This window comes from Calcarisporiella thermophila (assembly GCF_041956535.1).
Source record: "Calcarisporiella thermophila strain CBS 279.70 unplaced genomic scaffold VTP21scaffold_17, whole genome shotgun sequence".
Taxonomy (NCBI): domain Eukaryota; kingdom Fungi; phylum Calcarisporiellomycota; class Calcarisporiellomycetes; order Calcarisporiellales; family Calcarisporiellaceae; genus Calcarisporiella; species Calcarisporiella thermophila.
Genome location: NW_027192207.1, coordinates 367,155 through 388,520, shown reverse-complemented (window position 1 = coordinate 388,520; position 21,366 = coordinate 367,155). Strand labels below are relative to the sequence as shown.

Below are 21,366 nucleotides of genomic sequence, written 5' to 3'. Positions count from 1 at the left end.
TTTTTGGGGAGGAACCATCCAGTGTTCCGAAATAGAGACAGAGGAGTAGAAAACAAATAGTGTATTTTATTGTGACGTTAGATAAAAAGGACCGGATCTACAGAGCCAGCTCGGGGGTGGCGGGGAACTCGAAGACGACGTCCTTGCCGGTGAGCTTCTTGTACACGTTGGAGAAGGTGTCAAGCTTGTACTCGAGGGAAGTGGCATCCTTCTGGTCGAGGAAACTGTACCCAAAAATAAAAGTCATACCGTTAGAATATGAAATATGGCTCTCCATCGGAGGAAGCGTAGGATAATTACACTTTGATGATCTTGGATCCATCCACCTTCACCCTTGTCCGCTTGCCAACAATCTCGGTGGGGTACACCAAGTCCTCAAGGATGTTGTCGTGCACGGCAGTGAGGGTGCGCGAGCGCGGGCGCTTTTGCTTCTCGCGCGAGTGACGCGACTGCTTGGGCTTAATGCTGCGCTGAGCAATGAACACAACGTGGCGGTCAGAGAACTTCTTCTCCAACTCACGGGTGAGGCGCTGCTGGATCTTGTGGAACTGCTTGAGCAGGGGAACCGGCACGAAGATGACGATGGCCTTGCGACCTCCACCGATCTCGATCTGGGATATAAAAAAGGGGTTAGATCTCGATCACCACACAAAGTAAAGCAAGCTGCCAAGCGAAGAGGTAGCTTGATGATGCAGTATTTGCACTAGAAAATTATAAAATGGAATGCTCACCTCCTTAGCAGCAGAGATCTGGAGGGGCCTCAAGTCAGCTTTGAGCTCCGCGACGTTCTGCTCAAGGTCATAGAGAGCCTGGGCAACAGTCAATTCGATCTCGTCGGCGGCGGGCTTTGCAATTTTTGTTGAAGCCATTTTCACGATCTAACAATAAATTCAATCCAGAATCATTAATAAAGAGATCAGATTGGAGGAGGGTGAGAGTGGATGGCATGGTGTCCCGAGATCTTCTCCAATGGATGGCCCCATCGCAAATCGCGATCCTCATCAGGGCCCTCTTTTTTATCTCCCAAACCAGTGTTTTCTCCGTATTTCTCTCATCTCTTCCATTCCTTTTCTATTTTTTTGGCATTCTTTACAACGGTCCATTCCTCTCGTCTCATCACTAACCCATTGGCTGAATTGACTCGATACCACTCTATCCATCCATCCATCTCACCCCCGTTGGAAAGCCGAGATTACTTACATTAGAGTCTAGCCGTTGCCTCTAGGAACTTCCAACGCGGGCAGGGGGAAAGAGAAGGATTAATGGATTAGTACGAAGACCATTTTTGACCCTGAATAGCTAACCTAGGAAACCTAAAGCAGTCACATTGGGATGAATAAGAAAGAAATTTTGAAAATAGAGATAGAATAGCTTTATTCAATAGAAACAACTTCGACTATATACAATTTTACAAAAGTCAAGCGTGAGCATAAAAATAGAAAAAAAAGCATCCAAGCGATTAGCTTTGAATCAGGTGAAAAGAATGGAAAGAGAGCAAATAAGCAAGAAGGTATCATCAACGGTGTTGATATCTATCACCTTCAAGTACGCAGAAACGCTCCAAGCAGAAAAAAAATATGAATATATCAAAAGGCATGAGATGAGCTGAAAATCTCTCCACAAAGAAGAGAATAACAATATAAGCAGGAGGATTAGAATTAAGTTGGGAAACAGGGAGTAGCCTCAAGCAGCTCGACAAGTTCACCTAATATACACGTGGTTTGGCCTTGCGACGCCTTGGGTTTCCATCTCATAAGGGGGTGGTTGCGGGTCTCCGGGCAGAGCGTTTGGAGGAGGAGGAGGAGGAGGAGGAGGTTGGGGTCCTAAAAATGCATAAGTAGGAGGAGCAATCGGATTCACCGACGTCCCCACGGCAGAGTAGGCCGGCAACTCCTCGATGTAATCCTCGGGCTCGACTACAGCAAGATCAATGGCATAGCGAGAAATGGAGGTGAACATGATGGGCATAGCGCTTGGAAGCCGGCGGGGAAGCCATGCTATGGAATGCGCAGAGACATCGCATTGGGTAAAAGTGTAAAGGAGCGAATTAAGCTTAGTCTCAAAGAGCCGCAACTTGTCATACCTAAAATAAGCAAAACACTGGCCGTTAGTCGCTATTTTTCTGAGTAACTAAAACAACAGGATCAAGAATTACATTCTCGAGCGCCGCATGTAGAAAAAGAAGAAGAGGAGAATCGGAGGGATGAATATGAAGAAGCGGAGCATATGACTTGTACTATCATACAAAGCGAAGAGAGCTAGCACAATGGTGGCGAGCATGCCACATGCCATTACAATGTAGTCAAGGTTAAACGATGGAAAATGTTTGGCGCAAAAGACGTGCAGATCGATCTTTCGGGATTCAAAGATTGCTTTCGGGTACTATTAAGAAAACGTGGCAATCACGCGTCAAAGCCGGCCATGCCATGTTAGGCACTCGAAAGCACTTACCTTGTCTTCAAGGCCATACGTCTCATAATCTTGAATGTAGAAGTAAGGCCTCCGCAACCCTTGCATCATTAGCGGGAATGTGGCTATGCAATTGTAATTCGACGAATTAATCATACTGAAGGAGGTGCGTATGGATAAATAGGGTCACAGGATATAGAAAACAGAGCAAAGATCACAGAAATTGGGGTAAAAGGAAGTGATATAAGTTAAAGAGTGTGGATGCGAATACGATAAAGGCCGTCACTGTAACATATCGATGGGTTGCTAAGTAAAGATGGGGAAAATAATAATGAGCAAAAAATAGAAACAATTTAAGGGTTAAGAATCCTGTGCTTTGAACTGCGTGACTGTGAATGCTCTTTCCCTCTTTCCTTTAGTGATATCATACCAAGGACAATATGGCAAAGCGAAAATCGGCCAGCGAAAAACATGTTATTACGAAAGACGATATCCATCTCGATCTGGCTGAGCACCCAAATTACGAGGCATTTGATCTAGACGCGTTTTTGAGAGATGAGGAGATTGAGGTGCCTTTATTGAAATCGCATGGTAAGTCAATCTTTGCTTTGACCGTCAGTGGTTGCGAACCATACTCATGTACATGCTTGATGTTTTTATGACTAATCCATTTTCACAGATCAGGGCACTCCGAATTCAAATATCCAGGATTACAAGGAGGCCCTTACCCAGCTAAAGGAATGGGCATCCGCAAAAAAGAACGAGAAAGATGCCCACCACTTAGCATATCAGCTGTGTCAAGACTATATACGTACTAATGCAGAACTGCGTGAATCGCAAGATCGCATCGAGTCACTTTCCGGCGATATAGAAGCCATGCAGGAACAGCTGGGCAAGGTGGTCCAGTTGATTGCTTTTAACCCTATTGTCGATGACCGGTAGAGTCAACAACTTCGTCTGTCAATTCTTTTCATTTTATTTTCCCTTGTATTCGCTTAATTTTCTTGTACTCAACCAGCTTTTTGTTATATACACCTTATTCTCTTCGCTGCGTTCATAATCTATATTATTTGAGACATTTTCGGGCCTACATCTTCGCTTTAACAAATTTTATATATGCTTGTCATTTAGCAAGAGTTTAGGAAGAGATACTACGGCTATAGATCAAACCAAAGGTCAAAATATTTCTTTGCTAAGTAGTATATCAAATAGACCATGTACCGAATCAACGCAATATGCTTAAACTATACTGTAGATCTTGAAGTAAGAGAACTAGGTGGCTTATCAGACACTCTCATTAACTTCTCTAATATAATTTTTCCATCTAATATCGGATCAACGACTCAAGAGCCGGTTGGCTTTATTAGATAATCCAACAACCCCAATAGGCTAAACTCCTTAAACCCTATGACAACTTTATTTCTAATGAAATTTCCTCAATAATACACTCCTTGGCACTCTTAATGTATTAGGAGTCTCAGCATTAACTTTTGATTCTAGTCACTCATAAGGTTATTCAAGGTAGAAAATGCTGCTAATTCTGCTAAATCAGCTAAAGTTCATAATTGCCTGATCAAGCACCCCTTGTCCTGAGTCTTTCCCAACCAGTGGATACATAAACTTGGTCTGTCGCAGAATATATACTCTACCATCTATATACAAATACCTAGTACTCTTGTGAGCTTGGCTATCTTATATATAATCCTTACTTCGGACATTCTTCCCTGATTTTGATTCAATTTTCCTAACTTGGTTTCGCTATTTAATTTTGAATTTCAGAAATTCCACATGTTGAGAGAACGTAGTGCAGAATACCCTTTTTTTTTCTTTATTTCTTCTTTTGCAGAGTGTCCTTAACTATAATTATATAGAGCGGGATCCAATCGACTCTAATTCCTTTGTATCTCAGCGCCGTTCTGCCTTTATATCAACCTGAAATGTCCAAAAGTGCAAGCTATGACTATTTAATTAAACTTCTCTTAATCGGTGACTCTGGTATATACCTCCAATCCAATTCCTACACGAGCACGAGAGCTAACTTCTGCTGCTCTATATAGGTGTGGGAAAAAGCTGCTTGTTACTCAGATTCTCTGATGATTCTTTCACCCCTTCTTTCATCACCACGATCGGAATTGATTTCAAAATCAGAACGATCGAATTGGACGGAAAGCGAGTCAAACTACAAATCTGGGATACGGCAGGGCAAGAGCGATTCCGTACAATCACCACAGGTAATGTATTATTATTCCTTTGTGCAGAAACGTTTCAACTGTATTAATATGTCGTGATAATTTAGCCTATTATCGGGGTGCCCACGGAATTCTGCTTGTATATGATGTGACGGATGAGAGATCATTTAAAAGTAAGAGCTATTTTCAATCTTCTCTTTTTTCCATCCTCTGCAGAGCTAATCCGATAATGTGTTCTAATTAGATATCCACAACTGGTACTCGAACGTAGAGCAACACGCCAATGAAGACGTCAACAAGATCCTTATTGGTAATAAATGTGATATGCACGATAAAGTAGTTGTTTCATCCGAACAAGGTCAAGCGCTGGCGCATGAATTGGGCCTGAAATTTCTCGAGACGAGCGCCAAGTCTAATATCAACGTTGAAGAAGCCTTCTTTTCGCTGGCGCGGGATGTGAAGAAGCGCATGTTCGATGGACAGCCGAGGGCTCCAGCACAAGACCAGCAACAGGGAGCAGGGAGAATTAGCATTGGGGAACAGGCGACCAAGCAATTAGGGTCGTGTTGCCAATGATTCAGCTGTATATTTGATTTTTTTTTATTCTTTCAATTTCAATTTGTAACTTTCTATACTTTTTATACGAAGCTCAACCTAGGTCTTTTTATAAATTTCTGTTGATTTGGTTTTCTTTTCTCATTTCTCTTGATGCTATTGCCTCCCAATTATTCCTTTTAATGAATTCGTATTTCCTAAGGTAATATGAGGACATAATACCATAGTGATACACATTGAAAGTAAATAATGTAGAAAGGAATGAAGTGTCAATATTTTAAAATATGTTCCGATATATTAGTACAAAATTGACCTTGAACTCTTAGAAAAATGAAAAAAAAAAAATAGAAAAAAAGGTGAATTATATATCATTAATGAGAAAAATGAATAAATTATGAAAATGCTAGAGCAGAATTAGGTTAAACCGGAAATACTAACTAATTACTCATTTAAATCCCATAATTCTTGAAAATTTGAGGGAATATTATATAAAAGGTAACATAGGGAGATATCTAAAGGGGAATGCTGAAATAGAGGTGGCGTATAATTAATAATTTTCGGGTTAAGATATATTACATGATTTAGATTCAGGTGCACTAAAGTGTGGAGGCTCTCCCTGCTCGTACTTGCCCTGATGAGAGCAGAGATTGGCCAGACAGTTGGAGCGAAGCGATCGTGTCTGGGTGATCGGGACCCAACCCCTTCTCCCCAATCGCCAGCGCGCGCTGAAATAGGGGCTCAGCCTGCTCGTATTTGTCCTGAACACGGTAGAGCACGGCCGGACTGTAGAGCGAAGCGGCCGTGTCTGGGTGGTCTTTTCCATAAATGATTTCACTGATATTTAGTGATAATTCAGCAAACTTCTTCGTAATATTATATATTCCTTTTCTACACAAGTATAAAGTTGTCCTATTTAGCAACTTTATAAGATCCTCGCACAAATAGGTCCTTCGCTGATATTCTCGAGTATATCTACGATATGGTATAAGTGCGGAAGATATAAATTCATTTTTGATCGAAAGTTGGCATCAAAAACATCCGAAGATTGTGTTTCGATATTAAAAGCGATGGCCAATTTCCGTGCCCAGTCTAATTTCTGTTTATCCTCGAGTGAATCATAGATCACTTTCACGTACGAGACGATGTATTCTTAGTGTATTACCCATCAACTCGGTGCCTTTACCTTCGGTATCTCTAACAGTCAATGGCACGAGTGAAAATTTGTTTAACAGTGCTATTGCCATTTGAACACTTTCGCATTCTAGCGATTCGGTTTCTCGCGACTGCGAGTTGGAACAAAAGTTGAAAGTCCTATATTGACACTCAAAAAGAAGAGTTGGAATTTCGTCGGGGTGAAGAAAAGTGCAAACTTCGAGGATCGGTACAGCCGCAGGGTTTATCTCACGAACTCGATTGAAAGATATGTTCCAAACTGATGCTATTGAGTGCGGGTAATCTCCAAGGGATTCTTCGTCGTAATAGGAAAACAACCTTCTTCGATTCAATTTTAGCTGGCTAAGATATTTTTCGAAAGATAAAGAAGTATTCTCAACGTAAGCGAGCGCAAGTTCTATCGCGAGTGGCATATATCCAAGTTGAACCGCAATATCGTGGGCATAGCAAAACCGCGTACTTTCTCTATCAATTGTATGCAATTCATGGCCAAGTAGTTCCAAGAGAGCTTCTTCTTCTTTCATCTCTTTCACATGAATAACTGTGGCCATCCTACGCGAAATTCGCCCGCGTGTTGACAGGAGGATATTTCCACCTTTACATAGCAATATTGTAAATATCCTGTTGATAATCTTGTCCAAGTTATCCAAAAGAATTAGCCATTTGGAATGGGTTTCAAGCCAATCTCGAACCCATTCGAAAATATCACCCTCTAACGCTTCACTCAATGCATTATCTGGTATACCAATATATTAATTGCTAGGTTGCGGAAGGAGTCTACTACCATAGTCCAATTATCTACTTTGAGCCAAAATATGAAGTCGTATTTTTCATGGTGCAAATAACAGTATCTCAACATTAATTGGGTTTTCCCCATTCCTCCTAGACCTTGGAGAGCAGCGATTTTACATCCTCTTGTAGAACTTTCAGCAAGTGCATTTTCCAATTCTCTGATCATATCGGGGCGATTAACAAAATTCTTATTCTCCGGTGGAACTGCAAAAAAGGTTCTTTTGACTGATTTAGTTGGTGTTGATATTTTTGCTAAGTTGGAGGCTCCTAGTTCAGATATAATGTTAGATTACTGAAAACCGCTCGCTAGAAAGAGATTTACCCAACAAAATAAAATAGTTGTTACAAATATTTCCAGCATTGACACTTCCACCCGTCTCAGTCTGTATATTTCCATTGCAATTAGATGTTTGCGCGGACATTTAGTCAAATATGTGCTGGCATTCGTAGAATACACTCTACAGCTGTATTTTACTTCACGAAATATATGTCCCAATTAACTCAATTAATTCAAATATTGTAATAGAAGTTGCTTTGATGTATAACATTTATTTTGCAAGCCTTTTTAGCGTCACTAGGTTGCAGCTTTTTATTTTATCCTTTTTATGTAAGAATAAAGTTATTCCATTTTCGAGCTGGCATTACCTGGTATTTTTATTACTCCTGAAGAAAAAACGAGCTATTTGGTAATCGACTTTTTATAAATTCAGTGCAGTGCAGTAATTGTACTGTACTCTTTTAAGCCTATTTTAATGTAGCTACTAAGAGACTCTCTCACGTAAATAGAGCTGGAATATCTCCTAAGTTTGTTCTCTTATAGATTAGAAAGATCTTTCTCTTGCAATAACCTAAGTATGAATGCACCTAAAGCTTTCGCGCCAACATTAGATTGCCTGAAAATTCTCACGAAAAAATGATAGAGGATCCTTGGTTCTCGAAAAGATTATAAAGCAATTTCCCTCGTACCCTCCTTCCTAGCTACCTCGAAAATAGATAATGTAGCAATAAAATCAGTTAAAAATGCTTCTAAATAAAATGTAGGTTGATTGATGCTTTGAAACTTTATAGAATGAAAGTCATATAAGTCAAAATTTAAATTCGGCATGATAACAAAGATTAATAAGCTAATGAACAAAGTTATTAATTTCCCATAGTAGTTAGGCTAGCAGCACAGAGGGTTAAGCAATAATTTTTTACAACAAGTACAATAGAAATTGAAAGCGACCTGGTCATCATGCACATACACTTATAACCTATAAACATACACAAACCTTGGCCATAAGAGCGCTTGTGACTGACCAGACCAAAAAGCCCAACTCGCTCAGGAATGCCAGAATTAAAAAAGGGAGCTCAAGTGCAATAAGCTCTTCCCGATTTAAAGTATTCGATTCTAAGAGGCTTTAGATCGATTGTCCTTACCAAGTTTCTTGCATAGACTGACTAAACCATTGTGGACTTGGGCGACATCCACGTGGAACGGCCTCACCTCTCCCACAAATCCCCAAGACATGCTTGGAAGTAGTTCGATCTGACTAAGCTTGTCATTATTTATGTCGTAAGATTGACCGGCAAAAAGCGGCCGAGCAGCATCGAGCCGCTCATCTCTTAAATTGCCCGTGGAGAGTACCGAATAGGCGATTTTCCCTTTGTTCTATTGTTCTGCTTGTTTTCGTGCCCGCTTAGCCAGTGCAAGCATGTGGCCAATGAACTAGAAAAAGGGTTTCTTGTCAAATTCTCGGGGCCAGTGGTATTTTTTTAATTAATATATAACAAGGATGGAAATTGGTGTAACTGTGATTTAGGCTTTAATTGGCTTGCATCTTGGCAGTGATGAAGTGTTGCGCAGAAACCAAATCGAAACGGATAATCATCGAAAACATCGTCGTCGAAGAATTTTCTTTTCACGCAACCCTCGACAATATATAAAGGTCGGTTTACCGCAAAGTCCGGCTGCCTGCAATATCTGGACCTCTAAAGACGCCAGTAAATGAAGTTTTTCTCTTCTTTTCTTGTACTCACCCTCGCGGCCGTGTTTGCTAAACCTGGTAAATATCCTCTAGGTTAGGTTTATTTCCAAGGGGCTTCTCTCAATAACTTGAAATGAATGTTTATTCATTGTTCCTTTTTTCAGAAATGACAGGTCAGACTCCATCCCAATCGCTATCTGACAACAGCATCTCGAATAGCACGACGTTGCGTAGACTGCCTGCGGAATGGGAAAAGCATGCGCGAACATTCATGGTGTGGCCAGCATCGCAATCCATTTGGGGCTACGAGCTTCCTGATGTGAGAAATGACATTGCCCAGATTGCACGTGCTATCGCCAAATATGAGCCAGTGGTTGTTTTGGCTCATCCCGATCAGGCCCAAAAGGCTAAAAGCGTTTTAGGCACTGAAATTGAGGTCATCTCAGCCATGGTCGACGATCTCTGGGCTAGAGACACTGCACCTGTGTTCGCAGAGGAAGCACACAAAGTGGTTGGGATCGATTTTAACTTCAATGGGTGGGGAAAGAAGCAAAAACATGCCAACGATGCTCAAGTCGCCCGTACGATTCTCGCCAAGTACGCGATACCACGCATACAAGCTCCTATTGTATCCGAAGGGGGCTCTTTGGAGACAGATGGGCAAGGCACGCTCTTGATTACCGAAAGCTCAGTGGTCAATGATAATCGGAATCCAGGTCGCAGTCGGGACGAGATTGAGCAAGATTTGAAGAGGGTCCTTGGAATCAAGAAAGTGATTTGGCTGCAAGGTGTACGCGGAAAAGATATTACAGACGCGCATGTAGACGCATTAGTTCGGTTCGTTGCCCCTGGGGTGGTGATTCTGAATAGACCAGCTCCCGGCTCACCTCCTGATGTATGGTCTCGCTCTTCTGACCAAGCCAAGAAAGTTCTCCAGTCAGCCACGGATGTTCGCGGCTCTCCGCTGAAGATCATCGAATTGTTCGAGCCGGATCGCAAAAAAATTAGAGGCCGTGGAGCGGAATTCTTAGCATCCTACGTGAACTACTATGTTGCCAATGGAGCAGTGATTGTGCCCCAATTCGGGGACGAAGAGGCCGACAAGCGAGCACAACAGATCCTTCGAGAGTGCTACCCAGGTCGAGATATTGTTCCGGTAGAAATTGATACTCTAGCTTCGGGTGGCGGTGGAATTCATTGTGCAACCCACGATCAGCCTGAAACGCCGATATCCCAGCATTGAATAAAAGCTTGGCTAGCATACAATCACGAAAAGATTGGGGTGGAGAAAGACAGCATGTATGGTCAATATAGAATTCTAAGAGTAAAATTTTTCATTCAATATATTTAAATATACGCGTATTTATTTCAAATATTAATATCAAGACTAGTACTTTTGAAGACAAACCATTAAGAATATTTGTCCAATAAAACGGCCTCATCATCGTGAAGCATGGATTGCTGATGTAGCCCGCATTCTATTTTAATTTATTAGGCAATAAAATGTAAATAGGGTTATAATAATTAAGATCGATGATTTTACAGGAGTGACTAGGTAGAAAAAATAGGTGGAGATAAGGTAGAAAATTTTTCGTTGCCATTTCTTCATTAAATACGAGTTTTCTAGAGCATGCAATGATTTCTTACAAAGAGAAAACCAATACGATGCAATCAAGGATGTGTATTTGCAGAGTTCTTGCGTAATGAAAAACTATATAAAGGTCCACTAGTATGAAGACAGTTAAACCCAATAGCATCCCATAGAATTCTATATAAATAGACTAATTTCTAAATAAAACAAAGAGTGTAGTATTAGAGGATGAAAAAATCCTTATGGATTATACAATAATTCACGTAAAATTCTATTAGATATAGATATTGGATAATACATATTGAATCATTACCCTTTATTTTGTAAATTTATACAGTATATTAATGGGTGATGTAATTTAGAATAATTAGGCCATATTAACGGCTTTAAATATTTTCAACTAAGATTGTGTTTGATGTTTAGACATTTCTTTATATTCTGCTCTACAAATAGTTAATCAAGTGGAATGATGCCTTTGCAGAAAAACGAAATCAGGAAACTGATCAAGAACTACCATCCTGATCGCATCTATACTTTTGAAGAATTTGAGCAAAATACAAAGACTGGCTCAAGTCTCATGAAATAGAAATTGAAGGTGCCCCGATTAGTCATTTTGAACAAGATCATGAGGGGAGGCTCATTCACATACCCCGAACTCCTATCGGAAAAGAAGCTGTAGTAGCGGAGATAGTTCGACAAATGGGGTATTGGAATGTTTTATACCGCCAAAATGGAGTAATAACTTCATCCCAGGGTGGATTCAATCTGAGTATTTTAAGAGGCAGGGAAATTAAAGCACCAGATGTGGCCTTTACCCCTAAGGATATATACCGTCCATTATCCGAAACACAAGTCTGGACATTTCGAGGAGAACCCTTTAGTCCTATTTTCGTGGTCGAAGTTGAGAATATCTCATTTCCATCAAAGCTTACTGACCTCACTCGAAAGTTCAAGGAATCCTATTTCCCTGCGGGCGTTAAGTTAGGCTGGTTAATTGACCCTAGGAGTAAAAAAAGTATACACATTCCAGAGGGAAATTAATGGAGATGTGCGCCGCACACTGCTCCCCTGGAATACTCTTAGCGGTGGCGATGTCTTGCCAGGTTTTAAACTGAGACTTAATACGATCGATGACACTCTTTCACAAGTATATGATTGTTTTAAATTCCAAGCTATATACATTGACAACTTATATACCTGATAACAGGAGTCATCAGAGTCTGGTTCGTCACCACCAGACATGGAAGAACTAAACTGCCCTAAATGTCACGCAGTATTTGGAGATTACTATAACTTAGTAACGCATATCGAGGAAGATCATGCTCGTAAATGGCACAAACGTTAAAGGAATGACATAGATTTTGGCTTTAAACTCTGCAAATCGATTTTTCATATCCGTATTCCAGCATTCAGCTTCGATGAAGTGTAGCAGCTCCTATATATGCGCACAGAAACTGAGTAAGATACTTTTTGTATGTTGATATTTACTTTAACGCTGACTCTCTCACTGATTTCATTTTTGACTATAAAATCTGTAGATTATGTGTAATATGTTTTGCAATATCCTGGCCCAGTGCAATTTCTGACGATTACCCTTAAGAGCACTAAGGAGAGCGAGACGATCAGACCTTGAATTGCTTTTACAGTGCATTTATTTCATTTGAATATTTTTAAATACTCAAATGATACATGAAAATGTATGCTCTCAATATGAAAAGTTGATATATATCACAAGATTTTTGGCACAAAATGCCTAAATGAGAGATTCCACAAAGAATCAGGTAGAATACTATAAAAATTATGAAACTTGATTGGTAAAGACTAATGGTATAGTCAGTATGCCAGGTAATAATAAATCTTCAGTATTTAGAGCAAAATTTGAGAGCTCATAACTTTGGGCGTAGATTTCTTGACTGGATGGTCAGGTTCCAGAACTTTATTCTGGGTTGCCAGTGCTCACTCGTGAAGTGGTTCCGTTTGTTCATACCTACTTACCTGGCTACGATAGAGGTTGGCCAGATAATTGAGTAAATCTTCCAATGTTGGGTAGTATAGAGACACTGCCTGCAAGAACATACTTATAAAAGAGATAGACCAGACGACTCTTTGTTGAAGCCGCGTCTAAGTGAGTAGGCTCTAACCTCTTCCCGCTTATCGCCAGCGCACGTTGTTACAGCGATCCAGCCTGGTCAAACTAACTTTACGGAGTTGGAGGGCTATGGAGAGATACATTTGCCCTGAAGTGAATATCGGAGTATCACCCACTAATTCAAGAGAGATTATTCGAAGCGAAGTGCGTGAAATGGCAGAATGTCTAGGATGTATATATCACCAAAGCAAAACAGGAGGAGAGATGTACAGATTACCAATTCAATGGGCAGAGGCAGAAGAAGAGGAATCAGTATAGAAAAACGGCCGAGGAGACACCAGCCAGGAAGTGCTACCTGAAAGGAGAGCAATAAAAGATAATTTACTGTATGTATCAAAATTACATTAATTCCATTTTAATATTTACGATTAATTCGTTAATTATTTATAATTGGCTCTACATAATAATACCAAAATGGAAACACAAAAGAGCATATAGAATGTATGGGAGAGGATGAAAAAACACATAAGCACTCAGAGGTTTTTGTTCGGGATTCATTATGCCTGGCGTTTTTTTACGTTTTATATGTCCAGTTTTTTGTAGGGTTATTCGAGCCCAATCTAAATTGCAATACCACCCAACACCACTTTGATCCTACTTCCGTTTGGTATATTAAAGATTAAATATTGCAAATGCAATAGCCTTTTAAACTTGCTTTGCTAAGTTGTTTATAAGCTTATAGCTGCCTTAATATTTACTATTGAATTTAGCCCTATAGACAAAAAAACTAACTCTCATGAATAATCAATAAAATTAAAAAGGACGACATCTCTTATACCAACAGAATTATCAATTTCTACGCTCGACAGAAATATCTGTTATATCGATCCGCTGTTAATATCTCAGCGCATCACACCGTAGCATTTCAGGAAATAGCGTGGAAAGCTAGTTTATTTTATTATAAGTGGTCAATGATGATAAGACACAGTGACATTAGAGAAGCTAGTACAACGAATATCCATGTATTATCTGCGCGGCAAATAAATATGGATGAGGATTGACAAAGTCGATTAATCGTTTCGTGAGCCATGTTAGGGAAAGTTTGAACAGAATGATCGAGCGATTTGAATAGAACTAAAGGAGTGGAGGGAACGATAGCCCGAATATTACCAAAGTAAAATAGATGTAAATATCATGTATATAAATCCATAATAAATCCAGCTAAGGGTAAATAAACAGAGACTAACAATACAATGGGTAGAGTGAAGAGTATTTATAGAAATTTCCACTTAATGGGCACTCGTCCTTGAGATAAGTTTGCGATTTTCTTGAACGCTGTCGGCGAGAGGTCCAAATCTCCGTTTTTACAACTAAGTAGAATTCAACCCATTTAATAACTGTATTTTGAAAATCCTCATCGTAATAAAAAGTGATAGAAGAGGATGCTTACCCAGGACACAAATCTACAATCTTCACGACTACCATGCCCTTTGGCCCAAAAATGAGTACACGGCGTCCGCAGTTTCGATTTTTGGTCGTGTCACCTTTTCCAAATTGCGGTGCATTCAGCGCTGCGACCATATCTGAATTTTTGCTTTTGGATCCACAAGCATCAGCACCAACATCATAAAAGGTCCCTTGACCCGTGAATATTTGGCCCTTCTTCTTCCCATTACGGAGGAGCTCCGAGGTGAGCATGTTGAGGAGTTCTTTTGGTTTTTTTGTTGTGTTAATCGCAGCTTCGAACGCACCAGTTGCTTTCACAGGATCAGGGAGTTTAATTGGCACAGAATAGGTTATCGTAATAAAGAGGAGGAGGGCAAGGAGGCTGGTGAAAATGGAGGTACGAATGAACGGCATGTTTTAATGAATTTGATTATCAAATCGAGAGGCGCGGGATCCAATCGATTAATTCGAGTTCTTGCTAGTATCCGAATGAGAGTGCAGAATCAGTATGTAATGAACGGTAGGTGGCTATCCAGCCAGTAGCGAAATGTAGAGAAGAGGATGGGCATTAAATCATAAGAAGGATCAAAGGAACAAGGTTCTCTTGAGAAACAATGGCAATTTGTGATTTTAGGCTAATTAAACAATTTCCCAATAAGAACTAATTAATTTGATCCCTATTCGATCCTCAGTGTATATCAACTTTGGTCATAATAGGGCCCTCGAATCACCGGGTGTTACTATAATGAACGAAGGCTGCTCCGTGAAGAGCTGTAGTGTTCAAAAAAAAAAAACCAAGACCGCCTTCGGAGTAAATTATTTTTGTTTAACGGAAAGGATATATACATACATATATACATATATACCCGTGACCATAAGTAATAAAAGTACAAATGGAGCGTTTCTCGAAAATAAACGAAACGACCTGCAAACCAAATGCATGTTTCACCATACAAACAAAACTCGCTCTTTTAGAGCTCTTGCACCCATCTCTTCCCACTCCTTCGTGCCTACCCACATTTCCCGTGCTGTTTCCAGTTTGCTTAGCACAGAGGCTCCCTTCCACACTACTAGCCTTGGATCCATTTCTCGCGGTGGCTGCACCACCTCTACTCGTTCAACCCCCGCTGTTTCCAATACCTTTTCTTGGAGTAATCTATCGAAACCCGGGATAATCCCCCCGCCGCCTACAAGGAGAATCGTGGTGTAGAAACGGTGGGCGCGTTCTTCAAAGCCTTGTACTGCATGCTGGATGCTACGAACAACGGCGTGGTCGAGGGCAAGTGGTGGACAGGCTAGGGAGGATAACGTTGGCCTCTCTGTAGGGGTAGTAGATACTGCTGTAGCGGAAGTGGAAGGGGGTGATTGCGCTGCAAGGGTATTGGCCTCGTTCTTTAATGCAAGTGGTACAGGTGTACCTCCCCGACTTCCACCTTCGCCTCCAGCTCCGTTGCCATTAGCCGGAATGGGAGTCATTTGAGGGGAGGCTGTATAAGGAGAGGCAATAGTGGCAGCTACGCCTGTCATTGAGGGTGTAAAAGTAAAGCGGCCATAACGAGCTCCCGTAGGAGGACCGGTTATGGCGAATGGATCGTCAACATCATCCAAAATATCGTCCACGACAGAGGGGCAAAAAAGGTCTCTGCGCCCCTCGAATTTTTTCTTAAAGTCGATCACCTGGGGTACGAAGAGGCACTGATAAAGCAAACACAGAGAAAATAAATTAGACACTAAAAATGAAAATAAAAGCTACTCAAACCCAAATTACCAGTGGGGCTTTGATGACCTCATCATATAGCTTAAACTGATATTTACGTGTGCGTTGCCTTGGGACACGCACATAAAAATCGCCAACTTGCACACTGATCTCTGCTTCGTTGATGGTACAAAACCGTTCTTTCAGCTCCTCCGCTAGCTTCCAGCCATAGGGTAGGGATAGTTGTAGTTCACCGTACGGAAACTGGTTCTTTTTCAACAAATTTACAAAAAATTGGGTTATGTCGTCACCTCCATAGGTAAGCGAGACCCGTGATGCAGAAATACACATTCCATCTTCCACACACCCTACAGATGTGGTTTGGGCTCCGATATCGACAACACAAGCTGCAGAGATACCGGCACCAAATGTCGCGCACACCGATTCTTGCTGGATAAGAACGGCCTGGAAGCCGATGTAACGGAGGAGTAAGGTGATGAGTTCGCACACATACGACTTATTATACAGATCGGGTATAACCAGCACGGCATTACATTTCTAATTAACAGCTAAGATGAGCGAAACGTTAAATAAAAATATATGGCATATCACAAATATACCTTCAAATCTTTCGGATCAATCTCTAATTCTTCCTTAATCGCCTCCGTCCATATTGTCTCCACGTCTGCAATTAAGGCTTTAACAGAGTCATAATCATGCTCGTTAAATCCTCCGTGTTTAAACGGGTAGACTAGCTTGTATCGATTCATCGCGGTGTCCGGTAACCGCAGTGCCTATTGAATTTTGATAATAAATATACATTTTGAGAAGCTTTAATGTATATTCAGCCCAGAACTACTTTACCTTTTCTCCTATAAGATATTCGGGAGAATCATCCAAATCCGTCCATTCCACCTTGTAGGGATCATTGTGGTCCTCTATGATCTCCGGCTCCACACTTTTATTAAAGCCCACAACTTGTGCATTGGCATTGCTCACTGCCTTTCGCTTTGCCGCTTTCATACGTTGTTTGATCTCCAGGTCTACTAGAGAGATGCCATCATTTTTGACGGTCGTTTTCATTGCATCGGGAGACGCATGGTCTTCGTCCATGGTGTCAAGGGGGGTATTTAACCTGCGAGCAATCGCATGGGGTACTACACGAGGGGAATAGTCGCTCGACTTTCCGATCCGAAGGTAGCGGGATCCGGGGTGGATGATAATGACATTATCACCTTGTTTCTCGGGCTAAATTATTATAGAGCAGGGGTTAGGCTGAAATTTTAACTATGTTCAATATACTATTCGTCTCTGGCTCACATCAGGTAATAGCTCCTCGGCGCCTGCTTTGTAGCCAGGAAAGTACGATGTGTCCGATCTCAGATAAGTCGAAGACGGTTTTGTGGTTTGAATAGGAGGGAACGCAGGGAAGGAGGTAAAGCGGAACTGACGACGGGAGCCACGTTTTCCTCGGCTTCCGCGACCGCTCGTAGGAAGAGGATGGTTTAGGTCACGCACCATTACTTGGATTTACGAATTCAAACACATATAGTCTACCTTATGAATAAATGCGGTAGTCCCAATTTCATTAATCAATTCGAGCAACGTCACTCGAATGACTCTATATTTTACTTCTGCTTGACATCTCAGATCCTTGAAAAAACCTCTTTCTTTTGGACTCATTTCATTTCACTGAACATGTCTGGTCGCGGTAAAGGAGGAAAAGGTAAGCAAATTTACTGCTGATTGACCAAAATTTTTGCTCAAATGTCTTTTTGCCAGGTCTTGGAAAAGGTGGCGCGAAGCGTCATCGCAAGATTCTCCGTGACAATATTCAAGGTATGCTACTCCATCTCTTAATTCCCGCATCCATTACTTTTTCTCCAACTTGACGATGTATTCTAAACCTCCACCTCCCATACAGGTATCACTAAACCCGCCATTCGCCGTCTTGCTCGTCGTGGTGGTGTCAAGCGTATCTCTGGTCTTATCTATGAGGAGACACGTGGGGTTTTGAAAACTTTTCTCGAAAATGTCATCCGCGATGCTGTTACGTACACAGAACACGCTAAGCGCAAGACTGTCACCTCGCTTGATGTGGTCTACTCGCTGAAGCGACAGGGCCGCACCCTCTATGGTTTCGGAGGTTGAGGGGCCACCTCTGCCGACCCTATATATTTTCATTGGGGTCGTGGATTAGGTTATTTTTTTTTTCTGTGTTTTGTGCTTATGTTTATCCACTCTGTGAAAATTTCTGCTGTGTGCGTTGGTTGCCTGTTTAATTTTAGTTCAGTACATAGGAACATGTTATAAATTTTTTTTTTATATTTTTTTAAATGGGAAAATATCATAACCAAGAGAGAGAGAAAGAAAGAGAAGAGAAAGAAAGGGAGGAGAGAAAAGAAAAAAAAAGAAAAAAGAGAAAGCACCCCAAATTTTCAATAAGACCACAACAAACATCAAAAGGAAAATAGAAACAGGGGAAGAGACCAGAGAAACATGAGACCATCTTTCAAACAACAACTTTTCGTTTTCACACGAGTTCACAGACGGAAATAAAAAGAGAAATGTAAGAAAATAAAAGAAGAATTTTCACAAGAGAAAGTGGAAGCGTAAGCTTAAAGAGAGATAGGAGGGAATGACATGAGACCTTTCAACAAGAAAAAAAATCCCAATCCCCAAAAAACATTGGAAAAAAAAAGAAAGCAAACGCAATATAGAAGAGACCCGAAAAACCAAAAGAAAAGGAAGAAAAATAAAAAGAAAAAAAAATCAAGGAGAAAGCACCTTTTTTAGCCTTCTTTCTCTCCAACATTCAATTTTCCCATTTCCATCTCCAAACCCTCTACCTTGGGCCCAGTAGATGACATAGGTGAGCTTGGCGAGGATGTGGAGGAGACTGTGGTAGTAGTGGTGGCAGTCGTGGGTGGGACGGGTGGCGCAACAGAGGGAGGCAGCATTGGGATAAGCGGACTTGGCTGCACAGGGTGAGAGGTGACATTAGGAGCGCCAGGGGCCGGGTGAGGAACCTGATAGACATATCCCCCTGGGTGACCATAGGCTGGGTAGTATCCACCCATTCCACTCATTTCCGGTGGAACCCAACCTGCGTCTCTGCCGGCATAGCCACCAGCATTAGGCCGATAGTATGGCTGCGGTTTGTACATCATGGGGTGAAGCTGGTGCGGTCCCGGATACCTCTGAGGAGGCATTCCGCCGGGTCTAAAATGAGGACGCTGCATAGAGTGAGGTCGCGGGGGGCGCGGGCGGGGTGCGAAATGAGGTCTTCCTCCACTTGCAGCCATTTCCTCTGCTCCTTCCACTCCACCCAGCTGCTCTCCGCGTCGTTGAAGAGCAGGATTCGCACCCAGTTCTCGCTGTATTTGTTCATAACGGTAAAATTCTCGGATCAGCGCCTCTCCCACCGACGTCTCGACCTCCGTACCATCACGCGAAACTTTCACTTCACGGTTGCTGTTCCACGGGTTACGCAGGTGGCGCGTCTGAGTAAACGGTAACTTGTGGAGCATGATCCACTGTACCTTGAACTCGCTGCCCCAACGCTTGTCCTTTGGAGGAAAGCCTTCTTGTTCTGCACCTTCTAAATCCGCCTCGCTCTCCATCTCTGCTTCTCTAAACTCCTCGTTTTGCTCGGCAATGTCAACTTCCTTGTTGTCTTGGCCTTCTCTACCTTCCTCTTCCTCGTTGCTTTCCTCTCCAGTCAGCTCCTTGTGCACAGGCGCCCATTGCACCTTCTGGGATGGAGTACTTATCGGACCTGCCATTTTCGCAAACCCGTAAAATTCACCGCTTTTATTGGCACTATATATCAAATATACCGTATCTGCATCCTAATAACGATTTCAAAGTGGATTAGTATGCCGCGATAAAGGAAGCTAGAGGATGGGCTTACTTTGAAAGCACTGTTGAGTACTGCTTCGTTCCTTGGCTGCGTCGCCCACATTCCAGTGCCCACGGAGATGTCAAGGTCCTCCTGAGTTAAGCTTTTGAGGATGAAATAGCGCTCCTTCAGCTTCCGGCCACTAGATGCTACCTGAGGTTGTTGGTAGCGAGGAGGATTGTAAGCAGCAGCAAATGGCCAGGCAGGATTCTCGTGGGAAAGTGGCTAAATAAAACGAAAATAAGTTATACATTAGGGACCAAGGAAAGAAAAGAGAAGAGATGTTACTCTTTGAGGACGACAGACGAGTTTGGTTCCATTGAAATCTACGCGAGTGCAATCATCAGAAAACTCACTTCAGACTAGAGTGCTTATTGCAATAGAATTACCAGAGTTGTGGTACTTTTCGAGTGCTTTTGTAAGCGCGTCCCGGTTCTTGAAATTCACAAAGGCACAGTTGGATTTAGGCAGATGATAGATACTCTATTCAAATGTAAAAAGAAATGCGATTAATCCTCCTTCTTCGCGTGTTTCCTAATCCCTCCCCGACTTCCCCCCTCTCCTCTGTTAATACAAACCTCCACTTGCTCGTCGGCAAAGAACGCCTCGAGCTCCTCAGTGTTACAATCATCCGGAAGGTTTCCAACCCACATAGCCAGGTTTTTCGGGTGGTGTTTTCCGCCTCCGCCGCCATTCTCAGGCCGCAGAGCCGGTTGCTGAGTCATCACGGCACCTGCGCCACCGGCTGAATAGCGCTGACCGCGAGGACCGCCGGGGGCACCTGTGATAGGGAGAGTAACGGCAGGAGGACGACCAGCGGAAACTACAGGACTCGTGTATCCTGATGTGCGCGTAGATCGGGCGGGCGTCGGTGGAGACTGCTGGTGCGGATGGTGAGACATGGGAGGGCGAGGATGCGGCGGGTGATGCGAGTGAATCGCTGGCATGTGCAGGGGTGCGGGATAGTATGGATGCGCGTGTGGATGAGGGTGTTGCGAGTGTGGATGATGGGGGGGGCCAACCGGATAAGTCATTGGCATACCAGGCGCGGGCTGAGGAGACATGGCGCCGGGAGTGGGGGGCTCCGATGGATAGAATGCAGCAGGATCGGTAGGATAGTAGTAGCCACCGCTGCCTCCGCTTGCGGTCCCCGTCGGGGTTCCGTAGTAACCATTGCCGGCCGTGGGAGCGGAGTAATAAGGATAGACGACGTAGGGATTGGCCGGATAAGGGCCCGTCGTCGCGCCGGGGTGATAGTAGTAGGGGCCCTGAGCGGGAGCGGTGGGCGGGAATGTACCTCCAGCAGCTGCCTTCTCTCCTCCTCCGCTCTCACCTGCATCTTGCCCCTGGTCGCTGTTAGACATTCCGCGAGGAGTTACTAATTCCACCTCCTCACTTCCATTTTCAAATCCTCCCGCTTCCGCCTTTTCCGGGCTATAATGGTCGTCATTACCTGCCGGAGTGCTCATTATATAACAAATCACGCACACAGATCTCCTTTCAATTAGAGAGAAAAACAAAAACTAACAAAACTCTCCAAAGCCCTTTTCTATATTTG

General features: G+C 42.5%; 10 protein-coding genes across 10 annotated transcripts; 4 read left to right on the top strand and 6 right to left on the bottom strand.

Moving 5' to 3' along the window:
- Window positions 1–97: 97 nt before the first annotated feature.
- Window positions 98–869, bottom strand: VTP21DRAFT_3384 (40S ribosomal protein eS7; the record flags this gene model as incomplete). The annotated part of the gene is made up of 3 exons (XM_069393681.1): window positions 98–224; window positions 301–611; window positions 732–869. 3 exons carry the CDS (start codon window positions 867–869, stop codon window positions 98–100), a joined length of 576 nt encoding a protein of 191 aa, XP_069249388.1.
- An 832-nt stretch (window positions 870–1,701) lies between these two features.
- VTP21DRAFT_3383 (uncharacterized protein) lies at window positions 1,702–2,565 on the bottom strand (the record flags this gene model as incomplete). The annotated part of the gene is made up of 3 exons (XM_069393680.1): window positions 1,702–2,083; window positions 2,156–2,382; window positions 2,452–2,565. 3 exons carry the CDS (start codon window positions 2,563–2,565, stop codon window positions 1,702–1,704), a joined length of 723 nt encoding a protein of 240 aa, XP_069249387.1.
- A 284-nt stretch (window positions 2,566–2,849) lies between these two features.
- On the top strand, window positions 2,850–3,351 carry VTP21DRAFT_3382 (uncharacterized protein; the record flags this gene model as incomplete). The annotated part of the gene is made up of 2 exons (XM_069393679.1): window positions 2,850–3,000; window positions 3,089–3,351. The coding sequence occupies 2 exons, from the start codon at window positions 2,850–2,852 to the stop codon at window positions 3,349–3,351; spliced, it is 414 nt and encodes a 137-aa protein (XP_069249386.1).
- Window positions 3,352–4,346: 995 nt separating this feature from the next.
- Window positions 4,347–5,174, top strand: VTP21DRAFT_3381 (uncharacterized protein; the record flags this gene model as incomplete). Its single annotated transcript, XM_069393678.1, has 4 exons — window positions 4,347–4,404; window positions 4,467–4,640; window positions 4,706–4,771; window positions 4,843–5,174. The coding sequence occupies 4 exons, from the start codon at window positions 4,347–4,349 to the stop codon at window positions 5,172–5,174; spliced, it is 630 nt and encodes a 209-aa protein (XP_069249385.1).
- Window positions 5,175–5,749: 575 nt separating this feature from the next.
- On the bottom strand, window positions 5,750–6,877 carry VTP21DRAFT_3380 (uncharacterized protein; the record flags this gene model as incomplete). The annotated part of the gene is made up of 2 exons (XM_069393677.1): window positions 5,750–5,967; window positions 6,316–6,877. The coding sequence occupies 2 exons, from the start codon at window positions 6,875–6,877 to the stop codon at window positions 5,750–5,752; spliced, it is 780 nt and encodes a 259-aa protein (XP_069249384.1).
- Window positions 6,878–9,251: 2,374 nt separating this feature from the next.
- Window positions 9,252–10,328, top strand: VTP21DRAFT_3379 (uncharacterized protein; the record flags this gene model as incomplete). Its single annotated transcript, XM_069393675.1, has 1 exon — window positions 9,252–10,328. One exon carries the CDS (start codon window positions 9,252–9,254, stop codon window positions 10,326–10,328), a length of 1,077 nt encoding a protein of 358 aa, XP_069249383.1.
- Window positions 10,329–14,038: 3,710 nt separating this feature from the next.
- Window positions 14,039–14,625, bottom strand: VTP21DRAFT_3378 (uncharacterized protein; the record flags this gene model as incomplete). The annotated part of the gene is made up of 2 exons (XM_069393674.1): window positions 14,039–14,135; window positions 14,216–14,625. The coding sequence occupies 2 exons, from the start codon at window positions 14,623–14,625 to the stop codon at window positions 14,039–14,041; spliced, it is 507 nt and encodes a 168-aa protein (XP_069249382.1).
- A 531-nt stretch (window positions 14,626–15,156) lies between these two features.
- On the bottom strand, window positions 15,157–17,428 carry VTP21DRAFT_3377 (uncharacterized protein; the record flags this gene model as incomplete). Its single annotated transcript, XM_069393673.1, has 5 exons — window positions 15,157–15,906; window positions 15,980–16,465; window positions 16,528–16,701; window positions 16,772–17,155; window positions 17,228–17,428. The coding sequence occupies 5 exons, from the start codon at window positions 17,426–17,428 to the stop codon at window positions 15,157–15,159; spliced, it is 1,995 nt and encodes a 664-aa protein (XP_069249381.1).
- A 177-nt stretch (window positions 17,429–17,605) lies between these two features.
- On the top strand, window positions 17,606–18,058 carry VTP21DRAFT_3376 (uncharacterized protein; the record flags this gene model as incomplete). Its single annotated transcript, XM_069393672.1, has 3 exons — window positions 17,606–17,633; window positions 17,690–17,746; window positions 17,832–18,058. The coding sequence occupies 3 exons, from the start codon at window positions 17,606–17,608 to the stop codon at window positions 18,056–18,058; spliced, it is 312 nt and encodes a 103-aa protein (XP_069249380.1).
- Window positions 18,059–18,699: 641 nt separating this feature from the next.
- Window positions 18,700–21,277, bottom strand: VTP21DRAFT_3375 (uncharacterized protein; the record flags this gene model as incomplete). Its single annotated transcript, XM_069393671.1, has 5 exons — window positions 18,700–19,758; window positions 19,821–20,033; window positions 20,097–20,134; window positions 20,198–20,291; window positions 20,387–21,277. The coding sequence occupies 5 exons, from the start codon at window positions 21,275–21,277 to the stop codon at window positions 18,700–18,702; spliced, it is 2,295 nt and encodes a 764-aa protein (XP_069249379.1).
- Between the last annotated feature and the right edge of the window lie 89 nt (window positions 21,278–21,366).